This window comes from Gopherus flavomarginatus, chromosome 2 (genome assembly GCF_025201925.1).
Source record: "Gopherus flavomarginatus isolate rGopFla2 chromosome 2, rGopFla2.mat.asm, whole genome shotgun sequence".
NCBI lineage: Eukaryota > Metazoa > Chordata > Testudines > Testudinidae > Gopherus > Gopherus flavomarginatus.
Window position 1 is genome coordinate 167,820,085 of NC_066618.1, and position 19,558 is coordinate 167,839,642.

Consider the following 19,558-nt stretch of genomic DNA (forward strand, 5'->3'; position numbering starts at 1 on the left):
GCTGCACGCAGAGCGCTGACTCGTCACCGTGCGCGACCCCGCGAGTTGCGCGTGACGTAATACGTAACCTAGGCCGGGCGCACGCATGGTACGTGGTGGGGGCGGAGCTGGAGCCCGGCCGTAGCGGCGGCAGGTGAGTGACACTGGCCCGGTTCGGCCTGGCTTCACATACACCCCCCCCCCCCAACCTCCGATCCCTGGGAGCTCCCTGCTGCCGAGCCCCGAGGAGAGCTCCACCCAGGGCGGTGATGGAAAACCGTTATCCCCCCGCCCCGGCCTGCACTGAGTGCGCGCAGCCCCCCCCGCCGTGATGAGGGATGGGACCGTCCGCGCAGCGCTCTTCCCCCCCGCCGTCCTGTGAGATGGGACCGTCCGCGCAGCGCCCCCTCCTTCACCCCGCCCGCTCTGCTGTGCGAGATGGGACCGTCCGCGCAGCGCCCCCACCTTATCCCCCCTGTTGTCCTGGGTGATGGGACTGTCCTCTCAGTTCCATCTCCCCCCTGCCGTCCCCTGAGATGGAATCGTCCGCTCAGCGCCCTCCCGCCTCAGATTGGCCAGTCCCCCGCTCCTCTGTTCCCCAGAGGTGGGAATGGGCCGCAGCCCCCGCCGCGGGGGGATTCCCTGGTCGCCGTGTCCCGCACCCGCTGGCCTGGGCAGTCTCCAGCGATGGGCCGTTCTGTGCCGTCCCCGCCCAGTCCCCGGGCCCCCTGACTCCAGAGGGGGACAGTCCCTGCGACACGCCCATCCCCCTCCCCCGGCGTCCCACCCCCAGACACCCTGACTCCAGAGGGGACAGTCCCTGCGACATGCCCATCCCCCTCCCCCGGCATCCCACCCCCGGGCCCCCTGACTCCAGAGGGGAACAGTCCCTGCGACACGCCCATCCCCCTCCCCGGCATCCCACCCCCGGGCACCCTGACTCCAGAGGGGACAGTCCCTGCGACACGCCCATCCCCCTCCCCGGCATCCCACCCCCGGGCCCCCTGACTCCAGAGGGGACAGTCCCTGCGACATGCCCATCCCCCTCCCCCGGCATCCCACCCCCGGGCCCCCTGACTCCAGAGGGGACAGTCCCTGCGACACGCCCATCCCCCTCCCCCGGCGTCCCACCCCCGGGCACCCTGACTCCCGAGGGGGACAGTCCCTGCGACATGCCCATCCCCCTCCCCCGGCATCCCACCCCCGGGCACCCTGACTCCAGAGGGGGACAGTCCCTGCGACATGCCCATCCCCCTCCCCGGCATCCCACCCCCGGGCCCCCTGACTCCAGAGGGGACAGTCCCTGCGACACGCCCATCCCCCTCCCCCAGGATACCACCCCCGGGCACCCTGACTCCAGAGGGGACAGTCCCTGCGACACGCCCATCCCCCTCCCCCGGCATCCCACCCCCGGGCCCCCTGACTCCAGAGGGGAACAGTCCCTGCGACACGCCCTTCCCCCTCCCCCAGGATACCACCCCCGGGCACCCTGACTCCAGAGGGGAACAGTCCCTGCGACACGCCCTTCCCCCTCCCCCAGGATACCACCCCCGGGCACCCTGACTCCAGAGGGGACAGTCCCTGCGACACGCCCATCCCCCTCCCCCGGCATCCCACCCCCGGGCCCCCTGACTCCAGAGGGGAACAGTCCCTGCGACACGCCCTTCCCCCTCCCCCAGGATACCACCCCCGGGCACCCTGACTCCAGAGGGGACAGTCCCTGCGACACGCCCATCCCCCTCCCCCGGCATCCCACCCCCGGGCCCCCTGACTCCAGAGGGGAACAGTCCCTGCGACACGCCCATCCCCCTCCCCCGGCATCCCACCCCCGGGCCCCCTGACTCCAGAGGGGAACAGTCCCTGCGACACGCCCATCCCCCTCCCCCGGCATCCCACCCCCAGACACCCTGACTCCAGAGGGGACAGTCCCTGCGACACGCCCATCCCCGTCCCCCAGGATACCACCCCCGGGCCCCCTGACTCCAGAGGGGACAGTCCCTGCGACACGCCCATCCCCCTCCCCCGGCATCCCACCCCCGGGCCCCCTGACTCCAGAGGGGAACAGTCCCTGCGACACGCCCATCCCCCTCCCCCGGCATCCCACCCCCAGACACCCTGACTCCAGAGGGGAACAGTCCCTGCGACACGCCCTTCCCCCTCCCCCGGCATCCCACCCCCAGACACCCTGACTCCAGAGGGGAACAGTCCCTGCGACACGCCCATCCCCCTCCCCCGGCATCCCACCCCCGGGCACCCTGACTCCAGAGGGGAACAGTCCCTGCGACACGCCCTTCCCCCTCCCCCGGCATCCCACCCCCAGACACCCTGACTCCAGAGGGGAACAGTCCCTGCGACACGCCCATCCCCCTCCCCCAGGATACCACCCCCGGGCCCCTGACTCCAGAGGGGAACAGTCCCTGCGACACGCCCATCCCCCTCCCCCAGGATACCACCCCCGGGCCCCCTGACTCCAGAGGGGAACAGTCCCTGCGACACGCCCATCCCCCTCCCCCGGCATCCCACCCCCGGGCACCCTGACTCCAGAGGGGAACAGTCCCTGCGACACGCCCATCCCCCTCCCCCGGCATCCCACCCCCGGGCACCCTGACTCCAGAGGGGGACAGTCCCTGCGACACGCCCATCCCCCTCCCCCGGCATCCCACCCCCGGGCACCCTGACTCCAGAGGGGAACAGTCCCTGCGACACGCCCATCCCCCTCCCCCGGCATCCCACCCCCGGGCACCCTGACTCCAGAGGGGAACAGTCCCTGCGACACGCCCATCCCCCTCCCCCGGCATCCCACCCCCGGGCACCCTGACTCCAGAGGGGAACAGTCCCTGCGACACGCCCATCCCCCTCCCCCGGCATCCCACCCCCGGGCCCCCTGACTCCAGAGGGGACAGTCCCTGCGACATGCCCATCCCCCTCCCCGGCATCCCACCCCCGGGCACCCTGACTCCAGAGGGGACAGTCCCTGCGACACGCCCATCCCCCTCCCCCGGCGTCCCACCCCCGGGCACCCTGACTCCAGAGGGGAACAGTCCCTGCGACACGCCCATCCCCCTCCCCCGGCATCCCACCCCCGGGCACCCTGACTCCAGAGGGGAACAGTCCCTGCGACACGCCCATCCCCCTCCCCCGGCATCCCACCCCCGGGCACCCTGACTCCAGAGGGGAACAGTCCCTGCGACACGCCCATCCCCCTCCCCCGGCGTCCCACCCCCGGGCACCCTGACTCCCGAGGGGAACAGTCCCTGCGACACGCCCATCCCCCTCCCCCGGCGTCCCACCCCCAGACACCCTGACTCCAGAGGGGACAGTCCCTGCGACACGTCCATCCCCCTCCCCCAGGATACCACCCCCGGGCCCCTGACTCCAGAGGGGGACAGTCCCTGCGACACGCCCTTCCCCCTCCCCCGGCATCCCACCCCCGGGCCCCCTGACTCCAGAGGGGACAGTCCCTGCGACACGCCCATCCCCCTCCCCCGGCATCCCACCCCCGGGCACCCTGACTCCAGAGGGGACAGTCCCTGCGACACGCCCATCCCCCTCCCCCGGCGTCCCACCCCCGGGCACCTTGACTCCAGAGGGGGACAGTCCCTGCGACACGCCCATCCCCCTCCCCCGGCATCCCACCCCCGGGCACCCTGACTCCAGAGGGGACAGTCCCTGCGACACGCCCATCCCCCTCCCCCGGCATCCCACCCCCGGGCACCCTGACTCCAGAGGGGACAGTCCCTGCGACACGCCCATCCCCCTCCCCCGGCATCCCACCCCCGGGCCCCCTGACTCCAGAGGGGGACAGTCCCTGCGACACGCCCATCCCCCTCCCCCGGCGTCCCACCCCCGGGCCCCCTGACTCCAGAGGGGGAGAGTCCCTGCGACATGACCTTCCCCCTCCCCCGGCGTCCCACCCCCGGGCACCTTGACTCCAGAGGGGGACAGTCCCTGCGACATGACCTTCCCCAGCATCGCACCCCCAGAGACCCAACGTTCTGCACAACCCCAAGCTCTGAGCGGAAAAATATTGGGTGGTTCAGCTCAGGGGGCCAGTTTAGCCTGGTTTCCCCTCTTCTTCCGCTACTGTGCTGGGTGGAACCAGTAGGCTCACTTAGCCCTGTGTCTGCTGCATTGGATCAGACCGGCAGAGTCATGTCTCCCCGCCACACGCACACACTATGCAGGATCAGATCAATGGGGCTATCTAGCTCTGTATTACCAGGTGTCACCAACTCCGTGCTACCAGATAAGGCCATCCAATCCCGCATCCCATTTCGGAAAACAGACACCTGCATTGGAACTGCTGCCGAGCCCTTGAAACCAGGCTGATGCCTTGGGCAGGGACTCTTCATGTCATTTGGCTGTTTCATTGTGTGTTATTCAGAGGAAGCTGTTACCTGTCCTAGCTCAATCCATTTCCTCCAGCAGGCTTTTCACTTACTTGCAGTGTGACCTTGAGCTGGTCCCTTTTCTTCCTGCTGCTATTGCTTATGAGTAAAGTGGGCAGAATGCTGCTTCCCTGACTGATTCCCAGGGGCTTGTGAGGAGTAATTGTAGTTTATACAACATTATGCTATGAAAATCTGGTTGTTGGGGTAAAAGTTCCTCATCCAACCCTGCTGGTGGTGGTGGACAGGAGCCTGCACTCTGTGGGGTTTCAGCATGAGATCCCCACAGGGTGTGGACCCTTGGAGCTATCTTAGGAAAGCAGCCAGCTATGCAGCTTGATCTGGGCTGTGCCCGGAGGGCCTCTGAGACAATCATTCCAGCAGTTGAACTCACAGGGAGAGCATGAGAGTGACACCAACTAGAGATCCCAGTGACAGTGTCACCACCCTGTCTGGAGACTTCCCTGGCTGAAGCTTGTGAGCAAAGCTGAACAGGGCTATACTATGCCTGGTGCTGCTGGCCATTGCCAGAGCATGACTTGAACTGGGCCATTAGGCTAGGACATGGTGTTACATGGAAGGAATGTGCTAATTAAGTCCTGTAATTCTTTCTCTTCTCCACCCAGGCACCTTCGGCTGAGTCAGGGTGGTGGTGGGTAGGCTGGCTGGGCTGACTGGTTAGTTTGCCATGTGAGATTCCTGGGTTTGATGCTGACATTCTGGGGAGTTAGGTGACTTCTTTGGGGAGCAGGGTTTACTTGTGCATGTATTCCATGCGGGACTGAGGATGCTCTTAGCAGTGCCCAATACAGTGGTGCTGAGCCAGCAGCCAGAGCCTCCAGTGTGCCCCCACCTATTGCCTGTCACTGTGTATCAGAGGATCAGGCCAGGGCAGTAGGTTGAAAGGAACTGCCCCCTCACCACACCCCAGTGATCCAGCAAGAGACGCTCTCCACGGAGTGGGAATTGAGCTGTGGCCCAGCATGATGCAAAGGATGCTGTGCACCTGGAGCTGCCATCTCTCAGATGAGATATAATGCTGAGACGCTGACCTTGGTTTTAGTCACAGTGTCCTGGCAAGTTCCAATTTAGATAATCATATTTAGCCTCCTTTAATTCTCGCTGCAGGATTACTTCACTTCCTCTCCTAAACTCCATTATAGTGCTGCCCTGTGTCAAACAGACAGCTCCCAAGCCCCACCCCAGAGAGGCTGTGTTCAGTGGTGGAAGAAATGTTTCTGGGTGTAGCTAGTAAAGTGCTCAGGGATCCCTCAGGATAAAGGTGTTGAGTGGTGAGATCCATATCAGTGGGGTCGGGGTCCCTCGCTCCATTTGCTCCTCTCCTGCTCTGGGAGCCTCACCAGCCTTATGCAGTACCTCTGTGAGCCAGGGCAAGGTACAGAAGGCTCCTGCACTGATCTGAATTGCAGACCTGGGCTGAAAATGCAGGGACCAGGAGGGTAGCGAGCCCACTTCCCAGCTCTTCGCGCTGTACCAGTGTGAGGAAGAAGCTGAGGAGTCAGACCCTGCTGACTCCAGAACCCTGCACTGTGAGCAGTGTCTCCTCAGCCTGATCTCTGCCCTCTCAGATCCAGCGCTTACTGCTCCCAGGCCTCAGGAGACGCTCTGTGCGTTGACGTCTCGCTACCTGATTTGCCCTGACTCTGGTTTTTCTTCCCTCCCCTAGCACTGGTGGCATGTGAGGGGCTCTCTTGCCAGGCTCATAGCTCAGGGGCCCTCACAGGGGCAGAGGCACTGTCCCTTTCTGCGAGGACTCCAGCATGGGTGGATGCCAGAGGTCTCTGGAACAACACTTGTTACAAGCGGTGGGAGAGGCTCCGAACTAGTGCCTGTGTCCTGGTGGCAAAGACAGTAGCTCCGCACGCGGCAGGCTCCTAGAAATACTGATTTTCCAGCGCTCCCTCAATGCGGGATCAGGGATGGACCCCACCTCACCCCTTTGAAGAGACCTTTCCTTCTCTCAACAAGCCAAAGGGAATTCCTCTGCCTGGCCACGCAGGAGTCACCCTGCAACAAGACTTGTTTGGTGGGCCCCACTGGGAATCCCCGTTCACACAGCTGCCTTGTTACAGTGCCACTCGCAAATCCTCTAAGAACTCGCCCTCCATGTTCCAGCTGCTCTGAGCCCCAGAGCCCAAGCTGCTCAGTCTCACCTGACGGTCCTCTCGCCTAGTTCCCTCGCATTCCTCCTCCCGCGGGCTGCTAGAAAAGGATGTGAACTTTGGAATGGAGTCTGTGACCAGCTGGGGACTCGGAGCATGCATGGGACTGTTGCTGAGTAGCAGGAGGACTGGCTGATCACTGTGGACAGCCCTTCTCTCCTGGCCCCAGGGTCGCAGGGCATTGGCCTTGCCTGGACCCTCCATCATGTTCCTCCTGCTCCCCTTTGACAGCCTGGTTGTTAACCTGCTGGGAATCTCTCTGACCGTTCTCTTCACACTGCTTCTGGTTTTCATCATTGTACCAGCCATTTTTGGGGTCTCCTTTGGCATCCGCAGGATTTACATGAAAACACTCTTAAAGATTTTCCGGGTGAGTCATGCTTCCGGGATGTACTGTGCAGGAGCTCGGGTGCCCTGACCACTGTCCATGTGCCTGGGGGAGATTCCTGTCAGGGGCACGTGCCTTTGAGTAGTGAGTGTCCGTGTCCCTGGATGGTGATGGTGTGAGTTGCTGAGAGAGCTGGGCTATTGGTGATGCAAATGTTGGTGCTAGAAACCTCCAGGGGGGTCCTTGGAGTGGCTCAGGCATCTCAGCTCCATAGATATGTGCTTGTAGGTCATTCCAAAGGGCCCCCATGCTGAGGACACAGGCCTTGTAAACAAGTGCTGCAGAGTCCGTATTGTCACTGGCTGCCTGGAGCAGAGCCCCTTGGAGAGAGAAGGCCTGAGTCTCACACATGGCAGACCCAAGCAAGGGCAGATTTCAGCACCTCTCAAGAACAGCCCAGTGGTGGGAGGAGACCAAGGGGAGCAGGGCCTGGGGGCAGGTGAGGAGCAGGCACCTTGTTCCTGGGGATTGGGACAGCTGGTCATCTGGGACAGTAGAAACAGCATCTCTTCTTTAGAGAGAGTCAGCGGGGCTCTCAGAAAACCCTGGCCCCTTGAGGTCGGTGTGTTCTGTGCTGCCATCTGCCCATTGACCCAAGGAGACATGCCTGGCACCAAGGCCTGCTGCCAGCTGTAGGGCCAGTGTGGAGCTGTCTGGGTGGTGCTGTTTCCAGAAGCCCTCTCTGGACCTGCGCTTCTTGGCTCAGAGAAGCCAAGTGGAATTTCCCTGTCTGTTCCTGCCTGCCCTTGGCAGTCTGATCTCCTGGGCTGTCTTAGAGCTGGAGCCTCCCCCGAGACAGGGTCCATGCAGGCCCAGGACTCTGCTGAGCTCCCAGGAGGTGGGGCCAGAGGAGGTCAAGACCGCAGGAGAATGGTGCTGTGTCCTCTACACTCATTAGTGAAGTTCCATGCAGAGAACCGGAGCACAGTGTGACAATGCTCATGCCCAGCCATCGGTGTCTATAATAGGAAGGAGGGTGCTGCCTGGGGTGATGGATCTCAGGACTGGCCAGCATGCTCAGCTCTGCGAGCTGTAACGACAGCTAGGTCATTCTCCCAAGTCCAGCTCCATCCACTCCTGTTCTCGCCTCTGGCAGTGGCAGGGCTCCATGATGTACCTAGCCGGCGGGTGGGAGCTTTCAGGGGAGACTCCTAGCCCAAGAGGCAGTGTTTCCTCTGAGCCCTGTCAAAGCATGGGGCATGGCCAGGATTTAGCTCGTGGGGATTGGAGACTGCCCTAGGACATGCTCTCAGCCAGCCTTTCCGGGCATAGGGCTGGCTTAGTGCTGCCAGCTCAGCAGGCATGAGCAGAACTCTGCAAGGGCCATTTCCCCCAAAAGCTTGGTAACAGGGACTGACCTCAGATGGGAACCTTTCCAGAGGCTTCCAGGCCACCAGTTCCTGCCATTATCCCAGTACTTCCTCCCCACAGCCGGTGTTCCTGCTGGGAGCGACTGGGGCTGGGAGTTTTCCGCAGCCAGCGTTCCTGCCCTGCTCCCTACTGGGAGAGATGGGGCTGGAGTAGGTGTGCACATCCTGTTCTCCTTCAGCATTTGTTTTCCAGGCCCATATTGAGAAGGCAGGTGTGATAGAATTCTGCTTTTCATTGCTCTCATTTTGACAAGTGATAGCGATGTTTATTTTTAAGCATTTTTTATTTTTATCCATTTAATTTTTCACTGTTGTGGGAAATTGGGGGGCGGGGAAGCAGACCATTATAGAATGACACTACACATTGAGATTCCTAAAGTCAAAGCTTTATAATGGTTCCAACACAAATTTGTCAATATCACACGTCAGCATTTACAAAGTAAATCTCTGTACGTCAGACTCTGATAGGTTCTCAAGCAGCCTTTTTTCCTTTGCTTAGCTATACATTTTGATTGTTATTGATGGAATTATTTTTTCTGGGGTTTGCATATGTATGGTGAAATAGACATTTAGAGAAAAATCTAACCCTTCCCAGCCTAGCTATCGCAAAGGTTCCATGGAGGGCAGGCTGACCGGCTGGAAATCTAACCCGTGTGTTTATCTGGTGCCCTTGGGGAGCAGCTGAGGGGGGAGATTTCTGTGAATAAGGGTGATCTGGGCATTGATTCTGGCTGTTGCTGCCAGATAGCTGCCTGGGGGCTGCTCAGCGCTGCTGTTTATGAGCAATGGTGCACAGAGAAGTAGGAGCAGCTGTTAGCCAAGTGGGAGAAGGGAGGGGTCCCAGCCCCGCACACTATTGGCCTGCTGGTTCCATCAGCAACCTTGAAATTCAGCCTCTGATTCTAGGAGGGAGGAAATGAGAATCGGAAAATAGAGCTGGGTTAGTCACCCTGCTCACCTTATGCTGGAGCCCTCTCTGCCAAGGGGCGAGAACAAGTGATCAGGATCCATATGGAGTCCAGCCAATGGCACCCAGTGAGGGAGCAGCAGAGTGCCATGGGACTGCCTGAAAGCAGCAGAGCATGCTCTGGGGCTGGGGAGAGGTATTCCATAACGCCCTCCCCCTGCCCCGAGGTAGGTGTTGCTCTTCTCTGAAGTCCCTCTGCTCTGTCAGTATCTCTCAGGTAACATGGTGCCCAGAACTGAATGCAGATGCCTTCACAACAGTCTCCCCCAGCTCCATGCCATGCACCATCCTCATTAGCAGTCAGGTCCCGTAGGTGTGGATTAGTGGACTTTCCCAGCCCAATCCCCATTCTCATGTCAGTGCTGTGCTGAGAACCCCTCCTCGAGCTCCTGGAATCCTCTGTCTGCACAGCCAGGGACTTGGAGGGGAAGAAGCCCTGGAAGATGAGGGTTCTTGAGGGCGGGGTGGAAGCCTTGCTTACCTTGTGTCTCTTTCAGTGGGCGACGCTGAGGATAGAGCGTGGCGCCAAGGAGAAGAACCACCCACTGTACAAGCCCTATGTAAATGGTGAGAGCCTGCCGTCCCCTCCCATCAGCAGCTCCGTGTCTGTGTGCGCATGTGGGAAGTCTCTGTAGTGGGACTGCCTCATTTCTGGACAAGGGAGATAAGTGGGGCACATCTGGTCTGTGGGTGTCCCAGTCTAGGACAGGGCCTGGGGCTGGCCCCGCCTGCAGCCAGGGGGTGGGAAGGAGAGCGGGCCCAGTGCTGGCCCCGCCTGCAGGCAGGCGGCGGGAGGGAGGGTGGGTCCGGGGCTGGCCCCGCCTGCAGGCAGGCGGCGGGAGGGAGGGTGGGTCCGGGGCTGGCCCCGCCTGCAGGCAGGCGGCGGGAGGGAGGATGGGTCCGGGGCTGGCCCCGCCTGCAGCCAAGGGGCAGGAGGCAGGGTGAGCCAGGGGCTGGCCCCGCCTGCAGCCAGGGGGCAGGCTGCCATCACTGGAGCACCTGGCCCGTGTTGCAGGTATCATTGCAAAGGAGCCCACGTCCCTGGAGGAGGAGATCAAAGAGATCCGCCGGAGCGGCAGCAGCAAAGCCCTGGACACGCCGGAGTTTGAGCTCTCTGACATCTTCTACTTCTGCCGCAAGGGCATTGAGACCATCATGGACGACGAGGTGACCAAGCGGTTCTCAGCTGAGGAGCTGGAGTCTTGGAACTTGCTTAGCCGGACCAACTACAACTTCCAGTACATCAGCCTGCGCCTCACTGTGCTGTGGGGGCTGGGTGTCCTCATCCGGTACTGCTTCCTGCTACCACTCAGGTTAGGAGCTGCCCCTGGCAACAGCCTCCCTGCCAGGCACCCCGGCACTGCACTGGCTGGTGCGTTGCCTGCTTCCAGTCTGGCCCACAACAAGAGAGGGGCCGGGGCTGATGGTTAGAGCCAGGGGCTGGGACTTGGGGCTCCTGCCTCTGTCTTTGGCCCTGGGAGAAGTGTGTTGTCTGGCGGTTAGAGCAGTGGCGGGGAGCCTGGGTAGCGTGAGCTGGGGTGGGAGTTCCCAAGATGGCCACATGCATTCGCATGGGCCCATCCTCTCTGCAGCAATCCCAACTGGCTCAGGGGAGCCAGAGGTACTGGGTCCTCCTGGCAGCACAAGGACACAGAGAGACACCCACCCTGCAGCAGGGTCCATTGAGAGACTGCTGCCTGGCAGACAGGAGCAGGGCTTGATGCCCAAGAGACTGCATGTTATTTGTTTGCCAGCCTGTAACATCCCTCTCCCTCCTGCAGGATTGCCCTGGCCTTCACAGGCATCAGCTTGTTGGTGGTTGGCACCACAGTGGTGGGATATTTGCCCAATGGAAGGTGAGTTGGCCCTTCACTGAACTTGGAGGAGTATGGATGGGGGGGCAGGGAGTCTCCCTCTGAACATCCCAGCCACTGAAGAGATGTATGTCTGGGCAGGGGACCAAGATGACTTGCACCTGCATCCCTGGGGGGGAGGACACAGCAGGATCTGTGTCACTACGGCACTCCTGTGGCAAACCTCAGAGCCCTGAACTCTACAAAGCCCAGCTCAAATCAGCAAAGTGTCACGCTGTTTATGGGTTTCTGTCTTGGCTTGTGACTAGCTTGGAAAGGGGTCGGGCTGGACGGACGGATGGATGGGATGGGAGCCAGCCTGCATGGTGTCCCAGTTGGACTGCATTAGTACAGTTACAAACACCTCTGCCCTTTGCATGCTCCATGAGGGGAGGGGAAGTTGTTGGTCCCTCTTACGTGGGGTACACAGTCAGATCAGCCTTGTCACTCCCCCACCCTGTGTCCTCAAGCTCCCCCTGCCCAGCTCACCACGTGGCCCTTGCGGAAGCTCCTGGCTCAGGGTAGGGCGCTCCAGCGTGAGTGGCTTGTGGGGCAGTCGGGGGTAACAATCTCTGCTCTGACCCTGCAGGTGGAAGGAGTTCCTGAGCAAGCACGTTCACCTGATGTGTTACCGGATCTGCGTGCGTGCCCTGACCGCCATCATCACCTACCATGACCAGTAAGGGGCAGCACTGGCTCCCGGCCTGCCTTGCCATGCTCTTCCCTGGCTCAAGCCGGGCTCCCGCTGCCCTTGTCACCCCATCTTGGTTTTGTGTTATATTTAGGGAAAACAGACCCCAAAATGGAGGCATCTGCGTGGCTAATCACACCTCCCCCATTGATGTGATCATCCTGGCCAGCGATGGCTACTACGCTATGGTAAGGGCCACTCCCTCCGTTCCCAGGGAGGGCTGAGTTTGGAGCCTAGCTTTGGCCTGGGCAGGTCACTGTGCTGCTGTACGATGGAGCCGATGCTCTCCTGCCTGGGGGGAGGAGGTGTTTCTGAGGCTTAGTGAGTTTACAAAACGCGTGGACTTGAATGGGCTTGTCTGGGGCCCCGGGCCTGGATGTCCAGCACTGCCTGTGTACACAGCCCCTCTCACATCTGGTTGATTGCCTGCAGTGGTTCAGCAGCCTCTGGGTGCCCTGGTTGCAGAGGCCAGTGCTCCTTTGGTGCAAGGACGCAGGACTTCCAGAGGCCCCAGCACATGGGCTTTGCTGGCTATGGAAAGGGCAGGTCCCAGTCTCAGCCTGGCCGCCCTGAGCACAAAGTGTATGATGGGGGTCTGGGCATCTCCCAGACCCCCCCTCAGGTGTGAACTTCCCCTAACAGTCACCTGTGAGGGGCAGGGCTGTCCTTCCAGCACTCTGCTGGGAAGGAAACCTGTCTGCTTGAGTCTAGGAGCTGCCTGGTGACTCCCGCAAGCTGAGGCAAACGCTGTAACCTGTGTCTTCCTCTGGCTCAGGTGGGTCAGATCCACGGCGGGCTCATGGGTGTGATCCAGAGGGCCGTGGTGAAGGCGTGTCCCCATGTCTGGTTCGAACGCTCTGAGGTCAAAGATCGCCACCTTGTGGCTAAAAGGTAGGATAGCAAGCAATAGCTTCCTCCCAGGCAGGGGAAGGGAGGGCCTGCTGGAGACAGCGGGTTCTCCTGAACCCCACAGAGGTGTGGCTGGGGAGGGGGAGCCAAGGCTGTCCAGCTCCAGTGGAGGAGGAACCTGCTTCCTGTCAGGGTGCTGGTTGTCCTAGGTGTTTCTTGGGCATTACATGCATCCAACTAGTGTACCCTGACTGAAGGTTAATGGGTACGCACTGTAAGTTCATGGCTGCTGGGTGCAGAGCCGGCAGGGCAGCACAGGGAGCTGTGCCAGTCAGTGACTCTCTCTTCCCTGCAGGCTGACAGAGCACGTCCAGGACAAGAGCAAACTGCCCATCCTCATCTTCCCGGAAGGTGAGCTGCAGGCCAGGCCACACCGACCCATGGCGGGTTGTGAAGGACACCGTATGGCTGATGCCAGCATGACAGTCATCCCCTCTCCTCTGGGGCCAGGCAAGGGGGGCTGCATCCTCTGTGTTGCCAGAGCTCTGAGGCTGTCCCTCAGGTCGGAGCTGAGCCACGTGAGCCCGCGACAGCGCTGGGCACAGACTGCCGTGGTGGGGGGACCCCATGGGGCTGGCCCTTGAGGAGCCCTAGGGCATAGTCCTCGCATTCCCAGCCAGGACTCCGGCATGTGCTCACTGGGGGAGGCTGAGGCAGCTGCACTCGTCTCTTCACAGGCACCTGCATCAACAACACGTCTGTGATGATGTTCAAGAAGGGAAGCTTTGAAATTGGAGCCACAGTCTACCCGGTAGCCATCAAGGTGCGAGCGGCTCTGTGCCTTTGGGGCAGACAGCAGTGTCCCTCCAGCCCACACTTTGGGAAGTTGGCTGCAATGAGCCCATCCCACTAGGGCTGCTTATGGAGGGTGGGGGCAGGGGTGCTATAGAACAAGGCCCTTCCAGGGGCAGTGCGGGGAACTGGAGGGGCATAGGCCCAGCTTCCCTCACCAGGGCCCCAAAGCTGTGCAGCCCCGGTTGGCCTGAGAGGCTGTTCTCAGCTTTGAGCTGTGGGCAGTAGGGAGATGGTCCTGGATCTCTGGGACTCATCTCATGAGCCTGTCCTGTGGGGGTGGGGAAGCTGAGAACTGGCCAATCTTGTAGGCTGGGGAACCTGAGACTGAGGCCTTGCCCAGGATGATGCCTCGGCCAGCCCTGCTGTGGGTCTCAGTCCCATGGGTGCTCTCCCCTTGTGCAGTATGACCCACAGTTCGGAGATGCCTTTTGGAACAGCAGCAAGTACGGAATGGTGACCTACCTGCTGAGGATGATGACCAGCTGGGCCATCGTCTGCAGCGTCTGGTACCTGCCCCCCATGACCAGGCAGGTGAGTGAGGGGGCTATGCCAGGCCTGTGGGGGAGCTGCTGAGGGTCAGGTCCCTTGCTCATATTAAACAGCTTTGCTCTCCCACAGCCTGAAGAGGATGCTGTCCAGTTTGCCAACCGGGTGAAGTCAGCAATTGCCAGGCAGGGAGGCCTTGTGGATCTACTATGGTGAGTCAGAACCAGAACTTCTCCTCCCAGTGCTGGGTCCAAGGTCTCAGAGGTGTCCGGCTTGCTCTGCTCCAAGGCTCCAGCCCACAGAAGGGAGGCCCAGCTGCAGATCCAGCCTTCTGGCTGCCTGGTTCAGGGGGGCTATCCTTGTGAGGCAGGCAGCGACTCCTAGCTGCAGTGTGCGCGCATAGGAAGAGTGGTGGGGCTGAGGCACATAAAGTCTCACTGAACTGTGCTGAGACAGGGTGGAGTTTTCTGGGGGATCCTGGTAGGACAGGGCTGTCGGGGCGCTGGAAGTAATGCACAGAGCCCTGCCTGGAGGTTGTGTAGGCCCCGGATCCATGCTGTAGAGAAGCATGTGCTGAGCACGCTCCGGCAGTGCCCTCTGGAGCCTGCAGCTGCCTCTTGCTCATGCCGTGTGGGCCTTACTCGTGGATGGCAGCTTGCGATGGGGCACCCTGCTCTGCACAGCCTCTCCCCTGGTTGCTGTCCTGGAAGAGCAAGCCAAGCGGGTGTCCTTTCCCGATCACTGGGGCTTCTGAGAATGAAAGTCCAGCAGCCAGGCTCCTGTATCGTAGCCAACAGCTGAGCAGCTTGGTCCCTCTGCTGCCCGGGGGTCTGACGGTTGAGCACGGCCAGGAGCGCCGGGACTCCTGAGTTCTGGGCCTGGCTCAGCGAGTCACTGGAAAATTAGGACAGTGTTCCCACCCCAGGCATGTGAGAGCTGGTCTGGGCAGCCCCAGCACCAACAGGGCTTGGGAAAAGGTACTGAGAGTCCAGGGGCAGTCATCCCCCATGGCCTGTCTGATCATCTGACTCTCCCCAGGGACGGGGGCCTGAAGAGGGAAAAAGTGAAGGACACGTTCAAGGAGGAGCAGCAGAAACTCTACAGCAAGACGATCGTTGGCAACCATGAGGACCGGAGCCGCTCTTGAGCTCTCTGCCTGCACGCTGTCCCCAGGCCCATCCGGAGCACTCTGCCTCCAGTGCTGCCCTGGGCCCCTCTGGAGCCGCGTTGTATCCTGGACCTCAGGCTGTTCCAGAGCTGCTCAGCCCACTCCTCCATCCTCTGGCTCTGCCCCAGAGACACTTCGCTGCCTGGAGCCTGTAGGCCCTGAGTGACTGCTGGCAAAGATGCCTTCTTGTTACTGTTACAGCTCAGCCCGTTGCAGGGCCAGCATTAAATGGAACACTGGCAGCTGTGCCGTGGTCTGCGGGTCCAGTGGGAGGGGCTGAGGGTGCGAGTGGGTCAGTGCCAGGCTACTGCCAGCAGCCAGGAGAGGGGTCCCTGCTGCCACAGATGCCTCAACAGCAGGAAGGGACCTTGTAGACCTGACTTCTGAATGGCACCTCAGAGCTGTGCACCTTGGGCACATTGCATTGCCCTGTGCCCAGATGGCTGCGGCATAGGGGTTCCCTCCCCTAGTGCAGCAATCCCTATGGGCCTGGATGTGTCAGCCCCCCAAGCTCTAACCTCTCTGGGGGAAGCCAGGGGATAGAGGGACCCACCTGCACTCAGAGCTGCTATACCGATACGTGCGCACCCCCCCCCCCCAGCTTCTTTCCTGGATGGTGGGGTGGGGCAGGGAGGACACTGTGGCAAGGCCCTGCTGGTGACTCTTGGCCCTGTGTCAGCATCAGGCCTTGTGGGGAGAGGAGTTTTGCGGAGACACACACGAAGCTGAAAGCTCATGATCGCAACCTTTGGCACACAGGCTGCTTATGTAATGTCAAATTACTGCCAGTCTCCTGTGTCCTTAGTGACTTCCAGCCCCAGGGTTGCACCCCACACTCCCTTCTTTTAGCCCCACACATGCAACCAACTCTGGGGTAGAGGGCATCAGCCATTTCACAGCCCGCAGCACCACAAGGAAAGCCTGTGCATGGCAGGACCACCTCTAGGTTGAGAGGAGAGTTCAGTCTCCAGGGTCCCCAGGTGGAGCCTGCCAGGGGCTGAGTGCAGCTTGTGCATTTGCCTCTGGTATTCCTTGGAACCACCAGCCCCCCCCAATTGCTGTCTGAGCAGAGTGCTGTGGGCATGGCTGCCCAGGGCATGGAGCCATCCTGCTGCAGCCCTTTCTCCTCGGCTCTGTGCTATGCATCCTCCAAGCTACAGTGAGTGCAAAGTCTAGCCCTGGCTCCTGCTTTCCTGACGCCAGGGGGGCTATCACCTGTCTTAACGGGGAGGGAGTCAGGGAAGGCTGGGCCAGGCATGGGTTGGAGAGCAGCAGCCAGGGAATGGGAGAGTAGCTGGATTTGGAATGGAGGTGAAAAGGGATGGGCTGCTCTCCCTGGCCACTGGGCAGCCAGTCCCCCTCTACCCTGGCTCTGCTGCCTAATCAGGGGAGTGGCTGGATGGATTTCTGTGGCTAATTTCTTGGCCATGTGCTCTGAATATGTTCCCTGATGGGATGAGGCTGCTGGCGCTTATGAAGTGGAAGTTAGGTGTCCAGAAGTTCCAGAAGTGCTGATTCAGCTGCAGTGGGCCAGTGAGTGCTTACAGGATCAGCACACGGGTGGCCTGGGGAAAGCTGGCAGTGCAGCTTAGGAGGGGGCCTGGCAGGCTTGTGCATCCCCAGAGCCATGGGCTTAGTCCCTTGGGAGCCTTAGAGCCATTCCCACCTGCCCATCAGGAGAGCTTGGTGCTGTCTCTGGCTCTGAGCACCCCCCAGCCTCAGCTTCACAGGGACTGTTCTCCCTTTTGTGCTGTGAGCCTGGGCCCAGGCCCACGTTAGTCCTGAATTCACTGCTGCCTCCGCGTGCTATGCTGAAGCCCTCAGCTCTCTGGATCTCCCTGTGCCAGCTGCAGGGGGTCCTGGATTGAGGTTGCCCAGAGCCCTATTCTCCCTCTGAGGCTTGGTTTGGTTTATTGTGCCTCCTACACGGGGGCTGGAGGGCCTGGCTCCTTGTTCCCTCTGCCCCAGTGCTGGGCTGCTGTCGCTCCCCTGCACCGATACCACTAAGCACTGAGGCCTGGAGCCCTATCGTGAGTCCTTGCTGTGCTGGAGGCCTGCCCCAGGCCCTGCTCCAGCCAGCCTCCCACACAGCACCTGGGGCCTGGCCCCTCCACAGCTGGGCCTTCCTCCTGGAGATGAGTGGACTATGCTCCAGCACCCCTGCCATGGGCACTGCACACCCCAACATGCCTGCTTAACCCAGGCAAGGGGCTCCAACGCTGCTCCACTAGGCCCCTCTAACCTGGGGTTAGGAAGAGCCAGTGGGAGTCACTCCAAGGGGAGTCTTTGCCCCCCATTCCAGGGTCTGGGCTTTCTGGGGGATCCCTCCTGCTACCCTCCACACTCATGTTGCAGGCCCCCACCTCAAGGCAGAGAGGCTTTAGCTCCAGCTGTAGCCTAGTTCCAGCTGCATTGCAAGGTATTTTGAAGCACTTCAGGGCCCGTCTATGCACAGGGGTCGGTGTGAGCGCCAGGCCCACCCCATCGCACCATCTGGGTACCCACAGGGGTTGGGGTAAGCACCAGGCTCCCCCATCCTGAGGCCCAAGTACATGGGAGGTCACCATGAGCACCAGGCACCCCAGGCCAGGGCACCTGTGTACCCAGAGGGGCCACTGGCAGCCAGGGTGACTAGACAATATGTGAACAATGGGGACACAGTTTTTCTTGGGGGGTGGGGGTGGGAGAGGAACTGCCTATATAAGACAAAGCCCCTAATATCGGAATATCTGGTCACCTTACATGAGTGCCAGGCCCCCCAACCAGACACCCATGTGGGTGGGGGGGGGGTGTAAGCCTGGGGCCCAAGTACCTAGTGAGGTCAGTGTAGAGCTGAGCAAGTCACCCAGGCAGCAGGTGGAAGGGGCAGGGCCCTTGCTGAGCCTTTGCTAATAGGTGTGAGTGAGGCCTTTGCCCCACAGAGGTGTCCCTGCTCTCGCTGGCTGTGCTGCTGGCCTTTGGCCTCTCGTTGTCTCCCAGGCTCCCCTGCTTTAGCTGTAAACTGCTGCAGGGATCGGGCCTTCCATGTGCACACCTGGTCATGTCACGCTCTCCGGGCCGGCTTTAGCAAGTGCGGGCCTGATCCGTGGGGCTTGTACTCACCGGGCGGTGCCCCAGTCTTCGGAGCCACTTCGGATTGCCGCATGCCAGCTGGGGTTCTCCCAGGCCCCTGCCCCCCTAGCGTTGGCTCGGGAGGTAAAGGAGGAACCAGCATAGCAGTGCCCTGTCTGTGCACAGCCAGGCCCCCAGAGTAGCAATAGGCTGTCCATGCCAGTCTGGGTTCCCCCGGCCGGAGCGCAACAACCCTGCGACCCTGATCCCCCAGCCAGAGTGTGGCAAGTCCCGTGGCGCCACTTCCCCCACCGGGGGAACCCAGGGGCCCTGATCCCCTGGCCTGAGCGCAGCAATCCCCACGGCCCCACAACCACGATCCCCCGGCCAGAGCGCTGCAAGCCTTGCGGCCCCACAACCCCAAATGGAGCAGCATTGGCTTGGAAGGTAAAGGAGGAACTGGCAAACTCAGGGAGAGAAAGGACTAAGCCTGCTGTGAGCTCCCCCAGCACCAGTGCAGATGCTAGTGCTGTGAGCTTCTCTCCAGCAGTGCCCTACACTACCTCACTGAGCCTCCAGTGTGGTGAGCTTCTGCATAGCAGTGCCCTGTCTGCCCAGTCAGGGCCCCCCATGCTAAGCGTGGCAATAGGCTGTCCATGCCAGTCTGGGCTCTCCCAGCCCGAATGCGGAAAGTCCTGCAGTCCCGCAACGCCGGTCGGAGCGCAGCAACCCCGCGACCCCGATCCACCGGCCAGAGCGTGGCAAGTCCCGTGACGCCGCTTCCCCCGCACTCCAACCGGGGGATCGGGGCCGCAAGACTTTCTGTGCTGAGGCTAGGGGAGCGTGGTCGCGGGACTCAACATGCTCCGGCTGGGCGCAGGGCCTGATCTGGGGAATCAGCCTAAAGCCAGCCGTGTAAGCTGTCCGGGCCCTGCAGGGGGAGCCTTTCCCCCACACACCAGAACCCTGCCCCAAGGGCTTGGGGAGAAGAGAGGCCTAGCTGCTGCAGGGAGGGGAGCAGCCTCTTGGGGGTGGGCACACAGCGTGCCCTGCCCATGGCAGCAACCCCCAGCCTGGCCCAGTGCCCTGCAGGTCCAGCCCTGGTGCCCACCCCCGAGACCTGTCCCCCCTTGCTGGGCCTTTCCCAGGTCTCTCCACAGCAGATCCCCAGGACTGCAGAGCATGGGCCTCCTGCAGCTCTTAGGCATTGCTCATGTGTGGGCCTGGCCCGCTGGGCTGCGGAGAGCAGTGGCTGGATCCTTCCCTCCATGCAGTGGGGCTGGGCTCGGAATGCGAGGACAGCCAAAGCTTTCCAGCACCCCCCTTAGCC

At 61.4% G+C, this 19,558-nt stretch overlaps 1 protein-coding gene across 2 annotated transcripts; it reads left to right on the top strand.

Annotated features, from left to right (window-relative positions):
• The first annotated feature begins 22 nt into the window (after nt 1–22).
• On the top strand, nt 23–15,419 carry GPAT4 (glycerol-3-phosphate acyltransferase 4). Of its 2 annotated transcripts, XM_050940094.1 has the most exons (13): nt 23–133; nt 6,055–6,920; nt 9,773–9,842; nt 10,291–10,588; nt 11,057–11,131; nt 11,718–11,807; nt 11,914–12,007; nt 12,595–12,710; nt 13,024–13,079; nt 13,406–13,491; nt 13,926–14,054; nt 14,142–14,221; nt 15,048–15,419. In XM_050940094.1, exons 2-13 carry the CDS (start codon nt 6,756–6,758, stop codon nt 15,154–15,156), a joined length of 1,368 nt encoding a protein of 455 aa, XP_050796051.1. In that variant the 5' UTR covers nt 23–133; nt 6,055–6,755; the 3' UTR covers nt 15,157–15,419. The 2 variants fall into 2 exon arrangements, with proteins under 2 accessions (XP_050796051.1, XP_050796052.1); XM_050940095.1 differs by lacking the exon at nt 13,926–14,054.
• The last annotated feature ends 4,139 nt before the right edge of the window (nt 15,420–19,558 follow it).